This window comes from Lissotriton vulgaris, unplaced genomic scaffold (genome assembly GCF_964263255.1).
Source record: "Lissotriton vulgaris unplaced genomic scaffold, aLisVul1.2 SCAFFOLD_1452, whole genome shotgun sequence".
NCBI lineage: Eukaryota > Metazoa > Chordata > Amphibia > Caudata > Salamandridae > Lissotriton > Lissotriton vulgaris.
The window spans coordinates 555,318-579,480 of NW_028241677.1; the positions used below are offsets into that span (position 1 = coordinate 555,318).

A 24,163-nucleotide genomic window follows, 5' to 3' on the forward strand; every position below is an offset into this window, starting at 1 on the left:
ATAATGAAAGATAAAAAAATGCCCAGTGTAAGATGAGGAAAGGTAGATACCTGTGCGCTTAAAGGACTCGTTTGGAGCATGTAGTAAATCAGAAGAACAAGCGTGATGAGGACCACCGCCACCGGGACCACCTTCTTCATCGAGGCTCACAGAAGCAGTGTGTGATCCTCGGTTGATCTTGTACAGATGCTCTTTGCTGCGGGGGTAAAGCACAACACTTTAATGACACTGGCATTTTCACTTTGTGTTAACACTTTTTCTTTCAATGTGTTTGAACAAGGACAGCAATTTCCTGACTCCCAGATTAAGCAGCTCCCACTGTCTGCCAGATGACACAACAGCCATTGTCAAAAAAGAAGACCTCTTTCCCTGGTGACTTTTGGGTTCATTACGTTGTCGAAGGGACCGCCACCGCCAGCCATGCGGTGGCGGACCCTGCACCATCTGACAGCAGTTTACCCACTCCAGATTATGATGGTGGGGGGAATCCTCAGGGAAGCGTGGCGGACGCAAAGACCATCCGCCACAATTCCGCAAGGCAGTCCTTTTCCGTCCACCTTGCAGAACCAAAACTCAGGGCAGCACTGCGGCGGTGCCTTGCAGGCAGCACCGTAGGAATTACGATATCCCTTCCCGCCTGTCTTTTCGCAGCGGTCATCCCACTGCAAAAAGACGGGAAACATCCTTTACAACGCAACTTTTACCACGCAGTGATTTTACATCGCAACTTTTACAACGCAAACTATTACAACGCATTGCGCTGGGGGGCGCTCTAGGATAGGGAATAGATTTAATTTACTATCCAACACCTTCCCTACTACCCACTGGGACTGGAGTTGGAAAAGTAAATTAAACTATTCACTATCCAGCACCTCTCAACACTATGCGTTGTAAAGACATGCGTTGTAAAACTTGCGATGTAAAAGCATGCGTTGTAATGTCATACATCCCAAAAAGACAGGCGGGAACGGATTTGGGGGCCTTTAGCAGGCCCCAATTGTGTTGGAGGGAGGTAGCTGTGCACTGGGGGGGGGAGGCGGCCGTGGTACCCCCCTATATTTCCCTGCACTGCGTGGCAGGCACCACGCGGTGCCTGCCACATAGTGCAGGGAAATGCACAGCATTGCTATTTGACATTGCGCACGGTGCTGCAGCTATGTTAAATGCCCTGGATGCGCACGCCAGCTTGGCAGGGGCATCGTAATTGCAGTGGTGGGACCGCCGCATGTCTGACGGGTGGTCCCAAACACCGCAACAAGGAGCACCTTTATTCCAAAGCCATAATTGTAATTTTGTAACGTTTTAATTTGTAAAGCACATAAAACGGAATGGCATGAAAGCGCTGTCACCAGGTAAGCCTCCGGAAGAAAAAGGGGAAAAGCTCAAGTAAAAGTGATGGAGTAAACCAGGAAGTCTCCCGGACATTATGAGAATAGCAAGGTTTCCACCTGTTTGCGAAAACCATAATACAAGTTTAAAATCCTATTATTTTCCTGAAGTGTGGTCCACAAACTGCTGCATTTTGGATGAGCTGAAGTTTGTTCAGTGAACACTGGTTGCATTTAGATACAGGGAATTGCAGTAGTCAAGGCGAGATGTGAAGAGCGCAAAGACCACAGACTCCCTCAGCCCCCCATGAAGGATGGGGAGAATTTTCTTCAAGATCTTAATAATCCAGAACCAAGAGCCCACAATTCTTTTGACCTGGGAGTCAAACGTCAACATATTGTCAAAGACGACCACCAGATATTTTGAAGTGGTCCCAGGGACAGGGAGCGTCCTGCAGGTTACCGGCCACCAATGATCGGTCCAGATTGAGTTCTCTGCCCAAAAAGCCACAATTTCTGTCCTCTCCATGTCCATTTTCAGCCATTTCTCCTTCATCCAAATACTCACTTCGAGCATACAGGACCTAAATCTATCTGGCAACTCTTCCCAAACTTTGGAGATGATGATTTGGGTGACATCCGCATGGGACGACTCCTTGAAACCGAAGAAATGCACCGGTTTTGCCAGAGGGGCGGCATGCACGTCAAATAAGGTAGGACTAAGGGGGAAGCTGAAATGGTTTAGCGCTAGAATCCCGCAGCGGACTATCGGGGACCTATGGGTAAGAAAGGAGTCCAGCAAGTGTAAGGCAACATCCCTCATACACTAATTTAAATGTGGGGGTCCGTAGCAGTGCCCCAGCCCCGGGGACCACCACCTCCGGGGCTTTGAAAATGTAGCGAGGGGGGCCTCGTGGCCCCCCTCCTGGAGCCATTGATGGCCTGGGGACTGCCACCCCCCAGGGCCGGCTCCTGCAAAGTCCCGGGGACCTGATCTTACGGTGGCCACCCCTGAGGACTACACTGCTGTAAGAGAGGATAGATTACGCAAAAAAGGAGGTGGGCTGGCGATAATCCATCGCAGCAAACTCATAACTAAAATTGACCCAATTCCATCACTGACCTGTGAAGCAATTTACTTCACCATTCAACTTACCCCCGCCCATACTTTCAAAGGCACTCTTCTCTACCGTCCTCCTGGTTCTAGAACCGAATTCCTCTCTACACTAAGCCACCCAGAAGAACCTATAGCAGTTGAACAAACCAACACGATTTTAGAGGATTTTAATTTTCACCTAGAAAAGCAGTCTGATAAAGATACTAACACACTACTTTTAGACTTGGAAGCAATAGCCCTATCACAACAAGTTCATATAAAAAAACCAGGTGCCGACCCCTCCAACCTCGCTAACTATCGCCCCATCTCCCTCCTCCCCTACTGCGCAAAACTACTGGAAGTCTATGTAACTAGCCATTTATCCAACTTCATTGAGATATCTGACTATTTTGAACCCAACCAAGCTGGATTCCGCCAGGCACATTCCACCGAGGCGGTGATCCTCGCTGTGCAGAACACCCTAAGGACCAATGCCGATAACGGAATCCACCAGGCCCTCGTACTACTCGACCTATCGGCCGCGTTCGACACGGTGGACCACACCATTCTATTACACCGTGTCGAACAAGCCGGCCTCAATGGCACAGCCCTCTCTTGGGTTAAATCCTTTCTGACGGACAGATATCAGGCAGTAAAGCTGGAGAACTTCACAGCCCCCACCCTACCTACCACTTGCGGTGTCCCACAGGGCTCCTCACTGTCCCCCCTACTTTTTAATCTTTACCTTAAACCCCTCCTGCACTCCTTGAAAAATAGAAAAGTAATTATTTTTAACTACGCTGACGATTTGCAGCTGATATTCCCCCTCAACTCCCCGGATTCCGTCGAAGAATTCCAAAAGACCATGCTGCTTATCCAGAGCTGGATGGATCGGAACCACCTTAAGCTAAACCCAGGTAAGACTGAGTTAGTACTCCCCTGTGACAGTACACTCAGCTGGGGCCCCCACTTCTGGCCACCTTCTATGGGCACTCCCCCCTCACCATCCCAGACAGCGAAAAGCCTTGGGGTCACTCTTAGCGCCGATCTCTCTCTGAAAACCCAGATCGGAACAGTGATCTCCTCCTGCTTCTTTCAATTGAGAAAAATTAAAAAAAAATCGCTCATCTGTTGTCTCATTCCGCCCTCATCCAGGCAGTACTCGCGCTAGTCCTCTCGCGATTAGACTTCTCTAACTCGACCTAGCTCGGCCTCCCCCTCACCATCTCTAAACGCCTGCAGATTGTACAAAATCAAGCGGCCAGATTAATCTTCAGGAGCAACCGCAGGCAGTCAGCCAAACCACTGTTAGCCTCCCTCCACTGGCTCCCCATCACTCATCGGATCATCTTTAAGACAGGCTGCATAATTTTCAAGGCTCTTCACGGAAAAAGCCCTAGATTCATCAACCAACTTATTATCAAACATATCCCGACCCGTGAGCTTCGGTCCGCCCACCTATCCCTTCTCAAGGCGCCGACCTTTAAAAAGAAAAGACTCGGCGGATCCAGCTTCGCACACCTCGCCCCAAAGACTTGGAACTCTCTGCCCTTGTCCATCAGGAGCTGCTCCAAGCTGATTGAGTTCAGACGTGCATTAAAGACCTGGCTATTTCAACAAGCGTACTGCTAGAACTCTACATCCACCGAACCCTCTTCTCTGTTTCTCTAGCGCCATGAAACCCCTGGGTGTCCGCGCGCTTAACAAATTCCGCATAGAATAGAATAGAATAGAATAGTGCTACACATAAAGCTGGTCATGTCTTGGATGGCCTTTTTTCCAATTCACAAGAAATCCACTTAAAAGACCTTCTTCCGGTGATCTGGACTGACCATCACGTACATTTGATATCTTCATTAATAATAAGTCCGCCACGATTACACCCAATAATCTACCTATGATATTAAAAGCCTGGAAAAGCATTGACAATCAAGTCCTCCAGGAACAACTGTCTTCCACCCAACCAGAGGTCCCTTCGAATCCTAACATAGCATCAGCAATTTATGAACAGTGGCTGCATGAGGCATTTAATAGGCTGGTTCCTAACAAAACTTTCTCCAAAAGCTGGCAATCTCCATCCGCCCCGTGGTTCTCTGAATCACTCAGGGAACAAAAGAAACTGTGTAGAAACAAGGAAAGAGAATGGCGCAAATCGTACACTAAGCAAGAGAAACTCCTCTATAAAGAAGCTCTAGCCAAATATAAGACCCTAATCGCACAGGAAACAAGGAACCACTATGTTGCACAGATTGAAGCTGTGAAAAATTCCAACAAGCAACTCTTCCAAGTAGTCACCGAACTATTGGGCTCCGCATGTACAGCTGCTCCTATACCCTCTTAGTCACTATGTGACTCCCTAGCGAAATACTTTTTTGGAAAAGTTAATATCATCTATTTAAAATTTGCATCCCAAACCAACCCCATAGACCAGCCTCTCCTAAAAGAAGCCCCAGACCATATGCTAGCAAAATTTGAAAGTACAACACCAGACCAGATTATTAACATAATGTCCTCCGTGAAATCAGGTTCAGCCAATGATCCGTGCCCGCCTGCTGTGCTTAATCAATTCTCTGAACAAGTGGCACCTATCTTGGCTAACATTTTTAATGCTATGTTCTCTTCAGGCATCTATCGAACCTCCTGGAAGAAAACCATCCTGAAACCTTTATTAAAAAAATCTAATTTGGACCCAGAAAACACCAATAACAACAGGCCCATAGCTATCCTACCATTTTCAGCTAAAATCGTAGAGAAGATAATGAAAACACAACTCTCGAAATTCATAGAAGATCATCATCTTCTAGACGATACCCAACTTGGTTTCCGCAGAGGGCATGGAACTGAAACCGCGCTTATTAAGGCTTTGGAAGACATTAGAATCATCTTGGACCAGGGCGGGACGGCAGTCCTCATTTTGCTAGACCTTTCAACCGCTTTTGACATGGTCGGTCACTCCATCTTGATCGACCGTGTCACTAAAATGGGCATTCAGCTTAAGGCACTAGAACTGCTGTCATCTTTTCTCACCTCACACACCCAGTCGGTAAACTTGGACATTTTCCTCTCCGCCCAACTGGCCCTCCCATGCGGTGTACAACAAGGCTCATCGCTGAGTCCGACGCTCTTTAACATCTATGCGTCGGACTTAGCGAGAATCATCAAATCACACGGGATGGGCCTTACATCTTATGCCGACGATACCCAATTGGTACTGGCAATAAACAATAATGGTGACAAGGTGGCATCTGAATTCCAAGAGGGCATGCTGACCATCAGTAGCTGGATGGCCAGCAATTGCCTTAAGTTGAACTCTGACAAAACAGAGGTCATGACAATTGGCAACCTGTCCCCCGCCTGGTCTCAGTCCCAGTGGCCTCCTACTCTGGGCCCCCCCCGACCCCAGTCACAAAGGACAGTAATCTGGGCGTCATATTTGAAGACAGATTGACCTTTGTACATCATGCCAACTCAGTGGTATGGCTTGGCAGTTCGGGCTGGACAGTTCCCATGAGGCACAGGGTCAGACTGATTTGCATATGGCCATGTCTGAACTGGGGTGGCAGAGTGGGCTAAAGAACGGTGATGAATTAAACCCAGATCTGTTGACTGGGTGTGAGTGTTTGATTGGTTCAGATGCTCCGTCCATCACCACCCCCTTTTGTACAACTCAGTGGTATCGGCTTCTTTTTACAAATTGTGAATGATATAAAAAAGGAGTTAGTCATGTACACCAATAATAGGGCCCTTCGCTCTGCCACTGCGCTACTGATGAAGGTTCCTCGAGTCAAGACTGCCATATGGGGCGATAAGCGATTTATCGTCTCCACTGCAAAACCTTGGAATTCACTCCCTCTATACATCAGATCATGCCAGTATTTTAGCTAACTGTTAGAAATGGGGATTTCTGGTTGGCTAAGGCTTGCGCCAAAGCCAGGCAGAAACCACCACTCTAGTCAGGGCAAGGAAGTCACCCGCCAAAGATAACCCCTGCTCACCTCCTTGGTAGCTTGGCATGAACAGTCAGGCTTATCTCGGAGGCAAGGTGTAAAGCGCTTGCGTGCGCACCCAGCAACAACACCCAAGGCCCACCACAAAAGAAACTCCACACAAGGTTATTCATAAAAATAGCCTTTATATTATACCAAACACATTAGATAATAAACACACAATTTACACTGTGCCACTGGCACAGGCGGAATTTACAGGGGATTATATACATAGGACAGGGCCACATGGACCACTGTCAGGAATAAGCACTTGGTATAATTAGCACTTTGTAGGAATAGCACTTAGAACATAGAATAATTGTAGCACCCAATAGCCAATGTAGCACACAACCAGTAACAACTGGTAGAAGGTAGGAACACACTACGCAACCCTAACCACTTTAGGAATATATTTGTAATTGTTTGTATAGCGCTAGAATCGACCCCCGAAGGGGTATCTCTGCGCTTCAGCAGGACCGTGAAAAGGTAGCGGTGCATATATCACGCAGGGAACCATGAACTCACTAACATAACTATACTAGGTGAAAACAACCTCCTAAGCATAACAATACATTCAGAGGTATAGGCAAAAAGGCATTACACATGATGCAGAAATCACATTAGGCAGGTAATCACATTTGCGCCTAAAAGTACACAGAACTGACCCCAGGCCAACCTGGCCTCTCAGGGGCTCACAGGCCGCGCAGGCAGCCAAAGAGGATTCGCAAGGGTCTAAACGAAGCAACTGCCCACTAAGTGCTGGGCAGCTGGAAAACTGAGGCAGGCTCTCTTCTGTGGCTCTCAAAATAAGCAGTAGTGCCCAAAACAACCTGGGAGCCTTGTGGGCTCTGGCTAAACAACTGTGCCCTTAGGAGCCTCGTGGGCTCAAAACAGAAATGCCGCCACCACTGGGGGAGTGGCCCACTGCCAGCCGGGGCCGCTCTACCTCCAGAAATGCCCCCAAATCACATTGGAGTTCCGCTCGGGGGACTCAGGAAAACAATGGCCCCTTTAGCGTTGGAGTCCCTCTCTGGGGACTCGAGATACAAGGGAATGCCCCACTACGTTGGAGTCCCGCTCGGGGGACTCGTAGAGCAAAGGTGAAACACTCCCGTGATTGTCGGAGCGGCCCGCTGCCTTCCAGGGCCGCTCTACAAAGGGATATGAGTTTCCCACACCCCGAGGCGCCCGCACTCACCGGCTGTGGCTGGGCGCGTCGGGACTCCTCTTCTTTGTGTCCCGCTGCACTCGGGGCTCGGCGGTCACCCTGGTGCCGCCGGCGGGGCTCTCCCTCACCGGGCCTCGCTGGCTGCGGCACTTCTCGACCTTACACCGGAGCGCGGGGTGGGCTCCCGTCGGCTTCCGGTTCTTGGGAGAAGCACTTCCGGGTCGCCGCGGGCAGAGCGGTGGCCCGTAGTATTGATTTCTGTGTCGGCTGTAATCCGGGGTAGGCACCCGGTAAAAGATCAGGTCCCTGGCGGGGTGGGCACCCGCCGGGGATATATAAAAAAAAGGTCAAATGAGCGGGGTGGCACCCGCGCCGTGGATCGGTACAAAAGGGGGGGATCCCCAAGCAGGGGAATCCCTCGAGGCAAGGGTGAAAGCAACAGCGCTCCTGTACAGGAGGAAAAAGCGCTTCAAATAAATAAAAGTAAAGCGCTCCCAGGCGCTAGGGGAAGCCAAGTCACCAGTCCATGCAGAGTCCTTAGGAAGGTTGGGGGGGCGAAGGTTGGGGGGGGCAAAGGCTGGGCCCAGGGGCCAGCTCACAGGGCCCTCCAGGCAGCGAGGCAGCACCCAGTGGCGGTCCTCCTGGCGCCCAGCAGCAGCAGCAGGCCCCCCTCAAGTTAGGATCAGCAACAACATTTTGCAAGGGGTAACAGCCCCTTTTTATACACATAAACCCTTTGTCTCAGGCTGCAGGGCTAAGGGAAAACCAGATGCAACTGGTTTTAGGAGCACTCTGTTGTGCTCAGCCCCTCTCCCCATTCACTGGCCAGGCTAGGGTCATCAGTCGCACCACAGGGGGCGGAGCCAGCATTGTGGAGGGAAAGCCCAGCCCTAATCAGGTCCCAGGCGCACTCCTCCCTGCCATCAATATGCAGATCTCTCCACTCACCAGCAGGGCAGACCCATTCTGACTCCTGGAGCCAGGCACACCAGCCAGCTCCAGCCAATCACAAGCCAGACAGTCATTTCACATTTATTACATAGACATGCCAACTTCTAGAAGTGGCACTTCCACACTAGACACATTAAAGCCGCACACATCATCACGCAGCATTTACTCTCACGAGTTCGCACATACCAAACCCTGCACTCCCCACACATCAGGAACTAACATGGACACATCCATTCCCCATGCATTCCTATGGAAAGGCAGGCCTATCTCACAACATGCACTCAGAGAGCGCACGCACTTTACACTGGTACAAAGTGTTAAAGTGCGCAGAAGCCAAAAACAACCAACACCAGGTCACATACCAAAGCAAAAAGTTTAGGGGTGAACGTGCCAGAAGGGCCAAGTCCAACACTAACCTTCAGAAAAATGTCCAAAACCTGGTTATTCAACTAATAACTCATCTCACTAGCATATGCCGTTGTCCACAGCGCCGAAACACCCTCGGGTATTTGAGCACTTTATAAATCTCAAAAAGAAATAAATCACATATTACATCACTGATGACATCACTGATGACATCTCAAATTACATCACTGATGACATCATCCACATGATCCTCTGATGCACCTCCTCACAGCCTAACATAACCTTTGATACACCCACTCTAAAATACAGACTGTCATTCACGAAACCATAGACACACCAATACCAGTTACTACATACCCCCTCACTGATTCCTATGTCTACACACACATCCACTCACTCACCCATACAGTCACTCATACATGCAGTCACTCATCAATACAGCCACTATCATATCATATGCACTCATACACCTATACAGACACTCACACACCGCCACTCACCCATAGAGTTTAAGCATGGGCGGAAAATCCGTTACGCTCGCGGATTTTGCGGATTTTCGGTAAATTCGCAATCCGCGAGATTCACGAATTTCCCGCAAAATCCGCAAATTCGCACGCAGCGGATTTTTTTTCTTTGCGGTGTAAGTTCGTAATTGCGAACATGTAGGTGCGGTGGGCAGCAACAATCTCGCACTCGCGAAGTTACAAAAATTGCAATTCTGCACAATAAATCTACTAGCAAGCAGCATAGACCTTCTGAAAATGATGATTTTTATCAGAATAGCTCCTCAGGTTGACATTTTCCTGCACTTTTTTGGATTTGAGGCCTTTTGATTTTCTTTCGATAACTTTTGGATTAGAAATCAACTTCCTCATATAAGCTTGGTGGGGCATTACAGACAGTTGCTGTAATGCTCTGCAGAAAAACGAGCTTTGCAAAAGTGAAAGCAGGTTCAAAAGTTCAAACTCATCATTAGTAACCGTTCCCTGTAGTGCTTCCTGACAAGGGCCTTCCAGAGTTCAGTTGCTAGTTGCAACAATTGTATGACCCTGCTCTGACCCTCACAGCAGGCTCATAGAATAGCTACAAGTAGGCCACAAAGGTCCTGGAAAAAGAAATTGCACTGCAACAGAAAGCAAATTACAGATCAGGAAGCAGGTGCGTGCCAGACTGGAATTTTAAAACAGTGACACATTAATAAATCAACCCCAAATTAATTAATGTCATTGCTAGTTGCAACAATTGTATGACCCTGCTCTGACCCTCACAGCAGGCTCATAGAATAGCTACAAGTAGGCCACAAAGGTCCTGGGAAAAAAAATTGCACTGCAACAGAAGGCAAATTACAGATCAGGAAGCAGGTGCGTGCCAGACTGGAATTTTAAAACAGTGACACATTAATAAATCAACCCCAAATTAATTCATGTCAGTTGAAGCAGGCAGGTGTGCTTGCTTTTTCCCCCCATAATCTACAGTGATGATGAACCAGAGGGTGGCATAAGGCATTGATGTACCAGAGGGTGGCATGGGTGAAACAGAGGGTGGCAGGGGTGAAACAGAGGGTGCTGGGAACCTGTGATGATGAACCAGACGTAGAAACAACATAATCGTGACCGTTGCGAGCCGACATGTAAGTTCGCAATTGCGAACTGTTACAAAACCCTCGCGAACTGTCAGAAATCCTTGCGAACTGGCAGAAATCCTTGCGAACACAAAAAAAAATCCGCAAATTCGCGAGAATTCGTGGATTTTGCGGATTGCGAGTTCGCAAATTCGCAAAATTCGCGAACGCCAGATTCGCAAAATTCGCTCATGGTTAATAGAGTTACTTACACAGCTAGTCATGCAAAGAATCAATCACACTCTCATTTACTCACCTATATAGTTATACACACGCCACCTCACTTATTCACACAGATACTAATACATACTTACTCTCTTATACAATAACTGACAAAAGCACACACTCATACACACAGCCACTCTCACAATCAGTCACTCTCACATATAGTGATTTATATACTCCAAAACTTTACCAATCTGAACTGGACTCACTCAAAACCCATACTAACCTCACTTCCCGGAACCTACAAAACGTTCTCCTAGAAATCAGAAACATCTTACAACTTGCAGAAAACTCCCTCTCTAAACTCAGTCATCTTCAAAACTCGCTAGCTGCAGCCAACAACGTGATAAACACTATCCCACTGCTTCTGACTAATCGACATTTACGTACACACGTACTCCCTAATTACTTAACGGACTTGGAAATCCAAACTCTACTACTTCTCTACGAAACTCCTAGTTCCATCATCACAAATAAGGAAGAATTCTGTATTCTCCCAGTCACCATCAACCCAAACAGAACATCCCAACAGAATCACAGAACAATAAACCAGACAACCTTCAAACAATAACCCTCATGTCCGAAAATATCGAGCCTTCTTTAGAGAATGCCTCAAACCAGCTCTTATGCCTCCTTCTAAACAGCCACTCAGCCCAAAAACACGCCTCGGACATCGCCAACCTCATCCTGAACCTGAAAATGGACATAACCATCCTCATGGCTCACTGAATCATCCTCCCAATGCCTAGACCTTCGACAGACCTCACCAAAAGGGCGGAGGCATTGCCTGCATACATCGATCTGACATCTCCATCTTACAGTTGTACTCCGAACCCCTGAATTCTTGTGAATACCTAGGAATCTCCGTAAAATCCTCCGTTAGCCACTCCCACAAACTACTCATACTCTACCATCCCCCAGGTAATAACGCAGTTTTCATAGACCAACTTATGGAAATCATCACAATGAACTTGACCCCTTGTTCCAATGACATATTCCTTGGTGACCTCAATCTCCATTGGGAAACCCCCCTAGTCAAGCAGGTCAATGCCCTCAAAATCTTCCTAGCAGACCATTCCCTGAACCAAGCCATCTCAAAGCCCACTCACTCCAAAGGCGCTACACTTGACTGGAAAATCTCTAAAGAAAAAATGATTGAATCTATTTCGATCGTGTAGGAGAGTAGGATCTGCTTCCTATGGTTACCCCCACTTTTTGCTGTGATTCTCTGGTTTATCAACTTTAGTCTGGCTGTGGCCCTGCTAAGCAGGACCACAGCCTAGCTGTTCTCTCTCTAAATTGGTTACCTGTACATTAGGTACACTCTAGATTGGTTACTGGGTTACCCTAGTGAGTCCCTAGTATACGGTACCTTAGGTACCAAGGGCATAGGTACCCCAGAGGCCTACCAGTGGCTTAAGCATGTATTATGCCACCCCTGGGAAGCCTTCAAAAATGGCACCACAGGTCTACACTTGCAGCCTGGGTAAGGTGATGTGAGCACCCCTTACTTAGATATAGTATACCTATATATGTATATAGACACATATAAACCTTTAAGTCACTCATATGGCAGGCCTTGACGACAACCCTGAAGGCAGAGTGCTTGGTTTTGTGTGAGAGGGTGCCCTAGCATGAGCTGAGCCCCTGCAGTTTTCGGAATCCCTTTCCTTATAGCTGCCCTATGATATAGCCATACCATATACTCTTAAGTGCATTATAATCCTTGCGGTTAATCAGACCCCCCAGTATATAGCGGCATGGATTAGCAAATTTAGCGGCACAAAAATGGAAATTTAGCGGCACAAATATGGAAATTTAGCGGCAATTTTGCGGCATTTTATTTGGCCATTTTTCCTACAACAAATACAGATATCTTTGTTTTTTGAGTTAATTAACAACATGAAGCTATATATATTTGGTTTAATTACATTGTAGACACTTTAGGGCAGATTTACAAGCCCCTTGTGCCCCTTTTACACCACCGTTGCATCACTTTTGTGACGCAGCGGCAGCGCAAAAGATGCGCCATGGTGCGGGGTACTTACAACGTGACGTATCTGGGTGATGCGTCACGTTGTAAAGCCCTGCGCCAGAAGGAGGCGTTCCTGCGCAGGAACGCCTTCTAAAAGTGGCTGAGTGAAATCTACATGATTTCACTCAGTCACTTTTGGGCCCATGCTGCGTCAAAACCCTGCCCCTGCTTAAAGCAGGCGTAAGGCGTTTGGCAAACAAGCCTTTCTGTAGCCTTCCCTCTGACTCTTCCCCCTCCATCTCCCCTTTACTCGTCCCAAACCTCCTACTGCTATATTTTCCAAAGAAACCCTTCCCTCTTCTATCCCTCCACAACTCTTTTCAATCCAAAAGACTCGCATGTACACTGCTCAAATAAATTTCGTATTTCCCCTGTAGTAATTCCCAACTAATCCTGTGTGCGTTCCGGAATAGCGGCTACCTGCCGAAAAGTGCTTAGACACTTCATTAGGGGTAGCCAGCCCTATATACATGCAAACCCTTTCCTCCACTATTCTTATTCAAACCAAATAATAAACTCACATGTCCACCGCTCAAATTATTTTCATATCTCCCTATAGTATACTAATTCACGAATAATCCTCTTTGGGTTCCGGGGTAGCATGCTACTCGAGGATAGGCGCTTCGACGCCTTCTCAGGAGTAGTAAGCGCTATATAAATGCACTTACAATAAACCAATTTATCCTGCTACTGTTGTAATGCGCTGGTGATTTACCTACATAAAATTGCAGATGGTTTATCACAGTGAACCTTTAGGAAAAACTGTGATGGTGGCTCTACTCTCAATGCAACGGAAAGATAACAGTTCTACACGTATGATGAAATGTCATACAGAAAGACACATTACATGGACTACCAGACGAGTGTCCCATAACAAACAGCATGGCGCAAGAACTTGCTTTGCTCACGCTGGTGATTGACCTGATTTTAAATATTTATGTAACATTACAATATAAAACGGCAAATACAAACTACAGCACGACTGTCCTAGAAACACAATTAAAACTTTCACTGCTTGACTGAAAGCGCCCCGTCACATCTCCTCCCATTCAAAGGTGGCCGCCTAAGCAGACTCCTCATTTGTAGTCTTCTATTATGTCCATGAAGAAAGGGGCTCGTATCACGTAACGCAGGGAAGTTAGAAGAAAACTATTAAAATGTGTATTAAAATAACAAACAGCGAAATGATTCTTCCCCAGATGCACACTTTCCATGCTACATAAATCAGTTCCCCGGACGCGTGACGTGCTCCCCCATCGCCTGACAGTCATCGGGCTCGATTACACCACGTCCCTGGCCCTTCAAAAGACTCGCCCCCGCCGCCTCATCCTCGTGAACACCTCAGCTGTAATGCAATTCCGGAACCTTGAATGAAGCCCGAGGGCGCACGCTCCATTCAAAGACGCGCTGCGCAGGGAGGAGGCGGGAGCCGCGCGCGCACCGTTACTTCCAGCACAGTCTTTACAGATTATGACCCCCCAGGATATAGGGGCTTTTATAAAAATGCCGCGATTTCTACAAAAGGTGCCGATTTCGCGGGCACTTTTGTAAAAATCGCGGCATTTTTACAAAAGTGCCGATTTCGCAGCAAATCGCGAAATCGCGAAATCGCGAAATCCTGGAGGGTCTGGTTAATGCTAACTTTGGAATGGCTTTATCAAAACATGTTGTGTTTGGTGTCAAACACTTTGGAATCCTACCCCCGCCAGTTCTGGCAGTGGGGGTAAAATTCCACCCTTCTAGAGGGAGAAGACATGTACACACTTACTTACTCAGTACATTTTAAAAAAAAACCTCAGCATCACAAAATGGATGCTGCTGCCACAGACACGAGTCTGACCTCCTGCTGCTGGATGAAACTCTGGCAGTGGAGGCCTGGACAGTAGGTTTCCTGTCCAAGGAGGCACCTCCCCAGACAGGCTTTAGTGTATTGGGGCAGGGTGGGTTGCATTCAGTGAATGCTTTTCAGACACTGCCTGGGGCACACAAGGTGTCCCCTGCATTTCCCAGTTCACACTGGTTGCTGGGGCACTCAGCTCTAGCTCTGGCACAAAACTGGACAAAGGGGAAGGGGTGTAACCACCCCCTCCCCAGGTCCTCCCATAGGTGGGACCCTACAGTTAGTTCAACCCCTAAACTTAGTATAAGTATAGGAACGCAGTCCCTAGGACTTTAGATTACCCTGGACGAAACTCTGATACAGAAATCGTGAACCTTCGACATTCCATATCGACCGGAAAACTGAAGAAATCTCCCTTGGGGTCAAGGACTGACTCCCCTGTTCAAACAAGCACCAAAGTAGCATCTTGCTGGTCTGCCTTTTCAAGGCTCCCGACAGATCCCGAAGAATCTGCGACACAGGACATGGACTTACAGACATCTCTAAGGCTGACACGAGTCCCCAGTGAAGCTGAGACCTGTAGCTATCACGAGGGACGTGGGGCCAGAACTCTTGGACATCCTGCACATTTGCTAGTGCATTAACTTCCAGAGCTTTCCTGAAGTTGTGCATTGGGCTGCTTATAGTTCAAGCCCTGAGCACCTTTCGCATCGAAGATTGTGGGCCTACACTCCACGAGGGCCCGCTTTCAGCATTTCAGCTTGAGTTGCCTTCGCATTCCCTAGTCCGTCAACTGGTGGGTCCCCACGAAGGACAATCCTTTGTTTCTTGAGCTTTCCTGGTTGCTCCAGATGTGCCCTGACTCCCCTCCAAACGATGGGTCCCTCAGACCTTGCTGGTCTGCACCGAAGAGAATCTTGTGTGAGTTGCTTTTGCCAAGGCTTGTTGGGTCCAATCCGGAAACCGATGCTGCAGCATTCGACATCCGATGTGGGACAACTCGAATCCAGATCCTGGTCATCGTCGATGCCTCCTGGACCTCCTGGCTGAAGAGTCATGCTTCACCTCCTTCACTCGAAAGCACCCAACATCGGCTGGCATCTTCTTGTCACCATCCTGGTCACTGGCTAGTGAACCAGACTCTGTCCTCTCTGCTTTCAGGTTCTTCAGATCTCCTATCCACCCTTGGATCCATCTGGATACTTGTCTCCTGGTCGCCTGCAGCACTTCTTTGCAGCTCTCCATTTTAATCGACAACGAAACCCGACACAAAAAGACACCTATGTACCTGGCTTCCCTGGGTGAGGTAACACGAGTACTTTGGTGCTCCCATGGGTCTTGACTCTGGAAGTGTCCAGTACAAAAAGGGTTTTACCGTAGTCCACTCCTAAGTGTCCCTAATCTGTAACTTTGTAACTTTAACTTTCGACATAGAAGTCAATTGTGATTTGCGGCGGTGTTTAGACATTGCACGCGTCCCCGTGGGTCTCCTGCGTCCCTACCTTGGGTGGTTCCTGGTTGCCCCAGCGGTTCTACAGGCCCTAGGCCTAACTTCTATCCTCAATAGGTCTCGCATTAGGAAAGTTTGAGCTATTGGTCTTGTAAATGACAATTTTTTTTATTTATGTGTTGGTTTTGAAAATAGCTAAATTAATAGCTTTGTCATTTACAATGCCAATAGTTATACCTTTTGCAAATGTGACGCCTGTAACCTGGGGTTGCGTTAAGTGATGCTGAGGTGGTGCTGAGTGGTGCTGGGTGATGCTGTGGTGGTGCTGAATGGTGCTGTGGTGGTGCTGAGTGGTGCTGAGTGGTGCTGTGGTGGTGCTGTGGTGGTGCTGAGTAGTGCAGTGCTGGTGCTGAGTGGTGCTGTGGTGGTGCTGAGTGGTGCTGTGGTGGTGCTGTGGTGGTGCTGAGTGGTGCTGTGGTGGTGCTGAGTGGTGCTGAGTGGCGCTGAGTGATAATGTGGTGGTGCTGAGTTATAATGTGGTGGTGCTGAGTGATGCTGGGGTAGTGCTGAGTGATGATGTGGTGATGCTGAGTGCTGCTGTGGTGGTGCTGAGTGATGCTGGGTGGCGCTGAGTGATGGTGTGCTGGTGCTGAGTGGTGCTGTGGTGGTGCTGAGTGGTGCTGTGGTGGTGCTGAGTGGTGCTGTGGTGGCGCTGAGTGATGCTGTGGTGGTGCTGAGTGGTGCTGTGGTGGTGCTGAGTGGTGCTGTGCTGGTGCTGAGTGAGATGCTGGGGTGGTGCTGAGTGATGCTGTGGTGGTGCTGAGTGGTGCTGTGGTGGTGGTGAGTGGTGCTGTGGTGGTGCTGAGTGATGCTGGGTGATGCTGTGGTGGTGCTGAGTGGTTCTTTGGTGGTGCTGAGTGGTGCTGTGGTGGTGCTGAGTGATGCTGGGGTGGCGTGTACCCCTGACTCGTGCCCTGTGCTTCTTGCAGGCAATGTTTGTGGCAATATTGGGAAATCAACAGCAAAAGCCGACACACAAGACCATAAAACAGGCCCACAAACAGCGAAAAAACACACAATGACCTGTCAAGACAGACCTCCGGGCACTGCCTGGTTACCATATAGGCCAGTCCAACCCTGATCACAGACGGATGAAGAGCTGAATGGATCTTCTGCAATTCAAACCTGCAAACATGATGTCAAACACAAATGTCTGTTTTGTATTTATGAGTCCACAGAGCCACCAGGTTAGATTTGATTATGTTATGTTAACGTTATGTTGAGGTGGATTTAAATGTGTTAATGATGTGGAGGGGCATTCAAAATGTAAATATAAACTGAAGAAACTGTGAATTGTCATGCAAGGTAAAGAATGTTTTATGTATCACTTTCCTTAACTCACATGAAAGACAATGTGGGCTACATATGATTGTATATGTGCCCGTTTTGTAACTTTTGTAGAGATCTAATTGGAACATGCAGTGCTCTGGTTTGAATCCTAGCAGGCGTTTCACCATTCTGAGAATGGTCTAATAAGTGAAGTGAATAAGTCAAGTGAAGTTGGAATCTGTTCGTATGACTCCTGTAACGCTCCCCTGTCCACTAGCTCAGGTCCCGGCCCTTCCATCTCCATACACAGGGGCATATTACCAAGCATAAGCGATAATTATCGCTATGCTTGGTTAGCGGCAATAATTTTATCGCTGTGCTTCGCCTATTTTTATCGCTTAGGAACCTTGCTATTATCAAGGTTTATCTCCTAAGCGATAAAAATTGGCCGAAATGCATGAATATTGCTGAAAAGTCAGCGATATTCATGCATTACCGAGCTAATGCTCTTAGCCATGTTATCCACCTCCCATTGGATACCATGGCTAAGAACTGCTCGGGGGCAGGTATTAGCTTTTGGAGATATTCGCGCTTAGCGCGAATATTTCCAAAAGTTGGTAATAGGAGATAGAGATGTTAGCGACTGTTTTGCATGTGTGACTTTGCATGTCATTAGCGATAATGATCGCTGACATGCAAAGTGGGCCCCTAAATGCCCGCTATCGCCTACAAGCTGTCGCTAACTGGTGTTAGCGACAGCTTGGTAACAGGGCGATGAAATTATCGCCGCTTAGCGAGAAAAAGTCCTGCTAATGGGGCGATAATGGCCCTTGGAAATATGCCCCACAGTTCCTGTATTGTTGGCATTCCCTGGCACTCAGTCTTCATACATGATACCCACCCACCAAGTGTGGTTATCAGTGCTAGAAGGTTTATGACAGTAGGTGGTATCGATTTTCACACCCAACTCCCACATTCCATTCAACATACGTGCTTTATTTTCAGACATGCCAACGGACCCGATTCAAGATTTTGAAAGCAAAACATGTTTTCTTTTAGCTGCCTCTCGCCTGAAATTGCCTCTCTGTCAATTTTTTGGTGCAGATTTATATACCGCGAGCTCGACCCGAAGGTATTGGAGCGCTTTACAGGAGAACCAGTTAAGTTACACAAGGTCACATTCTTTTTTTTTGGGGGGGGGGGGGTAGTCAATAGGCGTCAATGGTGGAAATGAATTCTCCTAAATTGTGTGTTTATTTACCTGGGAAGCATGAAATGTTGAATCAGTCTTGGCACGCTTCAAACTTCGCCCAGGTTAACATTTAAAAAGACTTGCTCTGTTTTTTTATTTCAGCAAATACATGGTTTCGCTTTAAAACAATGCAACATGTCTCGTTCTTGTTTTTTCATCCTTTTTTTTCATCACACAGTTGTTCCTTTTCTATGACTTTTGTTAGTTTGTATTTATTAAAAGGCAGCATCAATGAGTGGAATAAAAGCGTGTTGCCTTTCTGTGAGTAATGTTGAGGGGTCCCCTCTGAGGTCGTTCTGGATAATAACGACCGCTCTCGGCCCTGCGTCTTGCCTTCCCTGGACACTTAAGCAGCCGCTATGAGGTTGTTGGTAACCGAGCAAATGAAAGGCGTTTGTGCACAGCCGTGGGAGTTGTCCCAAACACACCTCTCCTCCCCCCAGCCTCCCTCCCCCGCCACCACACCCCACCAGACACCCTCACACCACCCTGGTGATCTGCAAGTAGAGGAGAGAAGCACTGAAGTGAAGCTTTCCAAACTGGGCACACTGGTTCTGCCGGTCCCGGGGCAGTGCCAGAGTGGGTGAAAGAGGAAAAGCGCCAAGAAGGGAGGGGGCGCTCGGGGGGCTACGGCAAATAATTAAACCGGTTTCAGGGAAAGAAAAGGGAGAAAAACGCGAGAAAAAAAAGAAAACTGGTAGAGAGGGATGGGTGAATGAGAGGGGACATGCCGGAGGTGGTCTCCTGGGAGGACCACCGTGTGCTAGGTGGGGGAGGGGGAATGAAGCCGTCAGGAGGGGACAGCACTCAAAGTGAAAGAGCCCGACTGAGGACATAAGTGATAACAAGAGACAGGAGTGATAGTGCAAGAAGGGCAGCATAAGTGATGAGGAGAGACAGGAGTGATAGTGCAAGAAGAGCAGCATAAGTGATGAGGAGAGACAGGAGTGATAGTGCAAGAAGGGCAGCATAAGTGAGGACGAGAGACAGGAGTGATAGTGCAAGAAGGGCAGCATAAGTGATGAGGAGAGACAGGAGTGATAGTGCAAGAAGGGCAGCAAAAGTGATGACGAGAGACAGGAGTGATAGTGCAAGAAGGGCCGCAAAAGTGATGACGAGAGACAGGAGTGATAGTGCAAGAAGAGCAGCAAAAGTGACGACGAGAGACAGGAGTGATAGTGCAAGAAGGGTAGCATAAGTGAGGACGAGAGACAGGAGTGATAGTGCAAGAAGGGCAGCAAAAGTGATGAGGAAAGACAGGAGTGATGACGAGAGACAGGAGTGATAGTGCAAGAAGGGCAGCAGAAGTGATGAGGAGAGACAGGAGTGATAGTGCAAGAAGGGCAGCAGAAGTGATGACGAGAGACAGGAGTGATAGTGCAAGAAGGGCAGTGTAAGTGATGAGGAGAGACAGGAGTGATAGTGCAAGAAGGGCAGCAAAAGTGATGACGAGAGACAGGAGTGATAGTGCAAGAAGGGCAGCACAAGTGATGACGAGAGACAGGAGTGATAGTGCAAGAAGGGCAGCATAAGTGATGAGGAGAGACAGTAGTGATAGTGCAAGAAGGGCAGCAAAGGTGATGACGAGAGACAGGAGTGATAGTGCAAGAAGGGCAGCAAAAGTGATGAGGAAAGACAGGAGTGATGACGAGAGACAGGAGTGATAGTGCAAGAAGGGCAGCAAAAGTGATGAGGAGAGACAGGAGTGATAGTGCAAGAAGGGTAGCATAAGTGAGGATGAGAGACAGGAGTGATAGTGCAAGAAGGGCAGCAAAAGTGATGAGGAAAGACAGGAGTGATGACGAGAGACAGGAGTGATAGTGCAAGAAGGGCAGCATAAGTGATGAGGAGAGACAGGAGTGATAGTGCAAGAAGGGCAGCAGAAGTGATGACGAGAGACAGGAGTGATAGTGCAAGAAGGGCAGTGTAAGTGATGAGGAGAGACAGGAGTGATAGTGCAAGAAGGGCAGCAAAAGTGATGACGAGAGACAGGAGTGATAGTGCAAGAAGGGCAGCATAAGTGATGAGGAGCGACAGGAGTGATAGTGCAAGAAGGGCAGCACAAGTGATGACGAGAGACAGGAGTGATAGTGCAAGAAGGGCAGCATAAGTGATGAGGAGCGACAGGAGTGATAGTGCAAGAAGGGCAGCAAAAGTGATGACGAGAGACAGGAGTGATAGTGCAAGAAGGGCAGCAAAAGTGATGACGAGAGACAGGAGTGATAAGTGATAGTGCAAGAAGGGCAGCAAAAATGATGACGAAAGACAGGAGTGATAGTGCAAGAAGGGCAGCAAAAGTGATGACGAGAGACAGGAGTGATAGTGCAAGAAGGGCAGCAAAAGTGATGACGAGAGACAGGAGTGATAGTGCAAGAAGGGCAGCAAAAGTGATGAGGAGAGACAGGAGTGATAGTGCAAGAAGGGTAGCATAAGTGAGGACGAGAGACAGGAGTGATAGTGCAAGAAGGGCAGCAAAAGTGATGAGGAAAGACAGGAGTGATGACGAGAAACAGGAGTGATAGTGCAAGAAGGGCAGCATAAGTGATGAGGAGAGACAGGAGTGATAGTGCAAGAAGGGCAGCAGAAGTGATGACGAGAGACAGGAGTGATAGTGCAAGAAGGGCAGCATAAGTGATGACGAGAGACAGGAGTGATAGTGCAAGAAGGGCAGCATAAGTGATGACGAGAGACAGGAGTGATAGTGCAAGAAGGGCAGCATAAGTGATGAAGAGACACAGGAGTGATAGTGCAAGAAGGGCAGCATAAGTGATGAGGAGAGACAGGAGTGATAGTGCAAGAAGGGCAGCATAAGTGATGACGAGAGACAGGAGTGATAGTGCAAGAAGGGCAGCGACAGTAATGATGAGAGACAGGAGTGATTGAGCAAGAAGGGCAGCAAAAGTGATGAGGAGAGACAGGAGTGATAGTGCAAGAAGGGCAGCAAAGGTGATGACGAGAGACAGGAGTGATAGTGCAAGAAGGGCAGCATAAGTGATGAGGAGAGACAGGAGTGATAGTGCAAGAAGGGCAGCATAAGTGATGACGAGAGACAGGAGTGATAGTGCAAGAAGGGCAGCATAAGTGATGAGGAGAGACAGGAGGGATAGTGCAAGAAGGGCATCAAAAGTGATGACGAGAGACAGGAGTGATAGAGCAAGAAGGGCAGCAAAAGTGATGAGGAGAGACAGGAGTGATAGTGCAAGAAGGGCAGCAAAAGTGATGACGAGAGACAGGAGTGATAGTGCAAGAAGGGCAGCATAAGTGATGAAGAGACACAGGAGTGATAGTGCAAGAAGGGCAGCGACAGTAATGACGAGAGACAGGAGTGATAGTGCAAGAAGGGCAGCAAAAGTGATGACGAGAGACAGGAGTGATAGTGCAAGAAGGGCAGCATAAATGATGAGGAGAGACAGGAGTGATAGTGCAAGAAGGGCAGCATAAGTGATGACGAGAGACAGGAGTGATAGTGCAAGAAGGGCAGCAAAGGTGATGACGAGAGACAGGAGTGATAGTGCAAGAAGGGCAGCATAAGTGATGACGAGAGACAGGAGTGATAGTGCAAGAAGGGCAGCATAAGTGATGAGGAGAGACAGGAGTGATAGTGCAAGAAGGGCAGCATAAGTGATGACGAGAGACAGGAGTGATAGTGCAAAAAGGGCAGCATAAGTGATGAGGAGAGACAGGAGTGATAGTGCAAGAAGGGCAGCAAAAGTGATAACAAGAGACAGGAGTGATAGTGCAAGAAGAGCAGCATAAGTGATGACGAGAGACAGGAGTGATAGTGCAAGAAGGGCAGCAAAAGTGATGAGGAAAGACAGGAGTGATAGTGCAAGAAGGGCAGCATAAGTGATGAGGAGAGACAGGAGTGATAGTGCAAGAAGGGCAGCATAAGTGATGAGGAGAGACAGGAGTGATAGTGCAAGAAGGGCAGCATAAGTGATGACGAGAGACAGGAGTGATAGTGCAAGAAGGGCAGCAAAAGTGATGACGAGAGACAGGAGTGATAGTGCAAGAAGGGTAGCAAAAGTGATGAGGAGAGACAGGAGTGATAGTGCAAGAAGGGCAGCATAAGTGATGACGAGAGACAGGAGTGATAGTGCAAGAAGGGCAGCAACAGTGATGACGAGAGACAGGAGTGATAGTGCAAGAAGGGCAGCATAAGTGATGAGGAGAGACAGGAGTGATAGTGCAAGAAGGGCAGCATAAGTGATGACGAGAGACAGGAGTGATAGTGCAAGAAGGGTAGCAAAAGTGATGAGGAGAGACAGGAGTGATAGTGCAAGAAGGGCAGCAAAAGTGATGACGAGAGACAGGAGTGATAGTGCAAGAAGGGCAGCAAAAGTGATGACGAGAGACAGGAGTGATAGTGCAAGAAGAGCAGCAAAAGTGATGACGAGAGACAGGAGTGATAGTGCAAGAAGGGCAGCAAAAGTGATGACGAGAGACAGGAGTGATAGTGCAAGAAGGGCAGCAAAAGTGATGACGAGAGACAGGAGCGATAGTGCAAGAAGGGTAGCAAAAGTGATGAGGAGAGACAGGAGTGATAGTGCAAGAAGGGTAGCAAAAGTGATGAGGAGAGACAGGAGTGATAGTGCAAGAAGGGCAGCATAAGTGATGACGAGAGACAGGAGTGATAGTGCAAGAAGGGCAGCATAAGTGAGGACGAGAGACAGGAGTGATAGAGCAAGAAGGGCAGCAAAAGTGATGAGGAGAGACAGGAGTGATAGTGCAAGAAGGGCAGCAAATGTGATGACGAGAGACAGGAGTGATAGTGCAAGAAGGGTAGCAAAAGTGATGAGGAGAGACAGGAGTGATAGTGCAAGAAGGGCAGCATAAGTGATGACGAGAGACAGGAGTGATAGAGCAAGAAGGGCAGCAAAAGTGATGAGGAGAGACAGGAGTGATAGTGCAAGAAGGGCAGCAAAAGTGATGACGAGAGACAGGAGTGATAGTGCAAGAAGGGCAGCAAAAGTGATGGAAGGAAATAAAAAGAGGTGAGAGAAAGAAGTTAAACGAGAAAGTTATAACCTTTTAATCGTGTTATTTACACTTCACAATACAAATGGGTGCAAATCTCCAATGGGACCTTAAAAATCGGTCGGTCGTGGTGGTGATAATCCCTCACACCGGAAGTAGAGTCAAGACTGATGTGCATATGGCTGGGTAGAAACGGAGGTTGCATGATGAGCAAAACAACGTTGGGTTGGGATGTTACCCCGAGCGCATGACAGTGAATAGACACATTTCAAGTACGCAAAAGACACGCAGGATACTTAAAAGCAGCCGCGAAATAAAATGAAAAGCGGCCGCGAAATCTGGTTCGGCCTTAGGCATGTGCAAGCTGTGCACCTGCACAGGGCCACCATACCCCAGGGGCCACCACGCCAATATATATGCTTAATATAATAATCCTCTGAGGATGGATAAATATTTGTGTGGCGGCCCCTGGCAGGGATTTGGCGGCCTCCAGCTCTGTTCCACTTGCAAACACCCTGATCCCCCACCTCTTCACTTGC

At 48.1% G+C, this 24,163-nt stretch overlaps 1 protein-coding gene across 1 annotated transcript in view; it reads right to left on the bottom strand.

The window, feature by feature from the left end:
* Positions 1–24,163, bottom strand: part of LOC147670591 (NXPE family member 1-like) — a 138,371-nt gene that overhangs the window by 83,920 nt on the left and 30,288 nt on the right. Inside the window, exon 2 of the mRNA XM_086948144.1 lies at positions 51–196. Within this exon, the coding sequence (XP_086804270.1) occupies positions 51–140 (90 nt within the window). The 5' untranslated portion in view covers positions 141–196. The remainder of the gene's footprint in view (positions 1–50; positions 197–24,163) is intronic.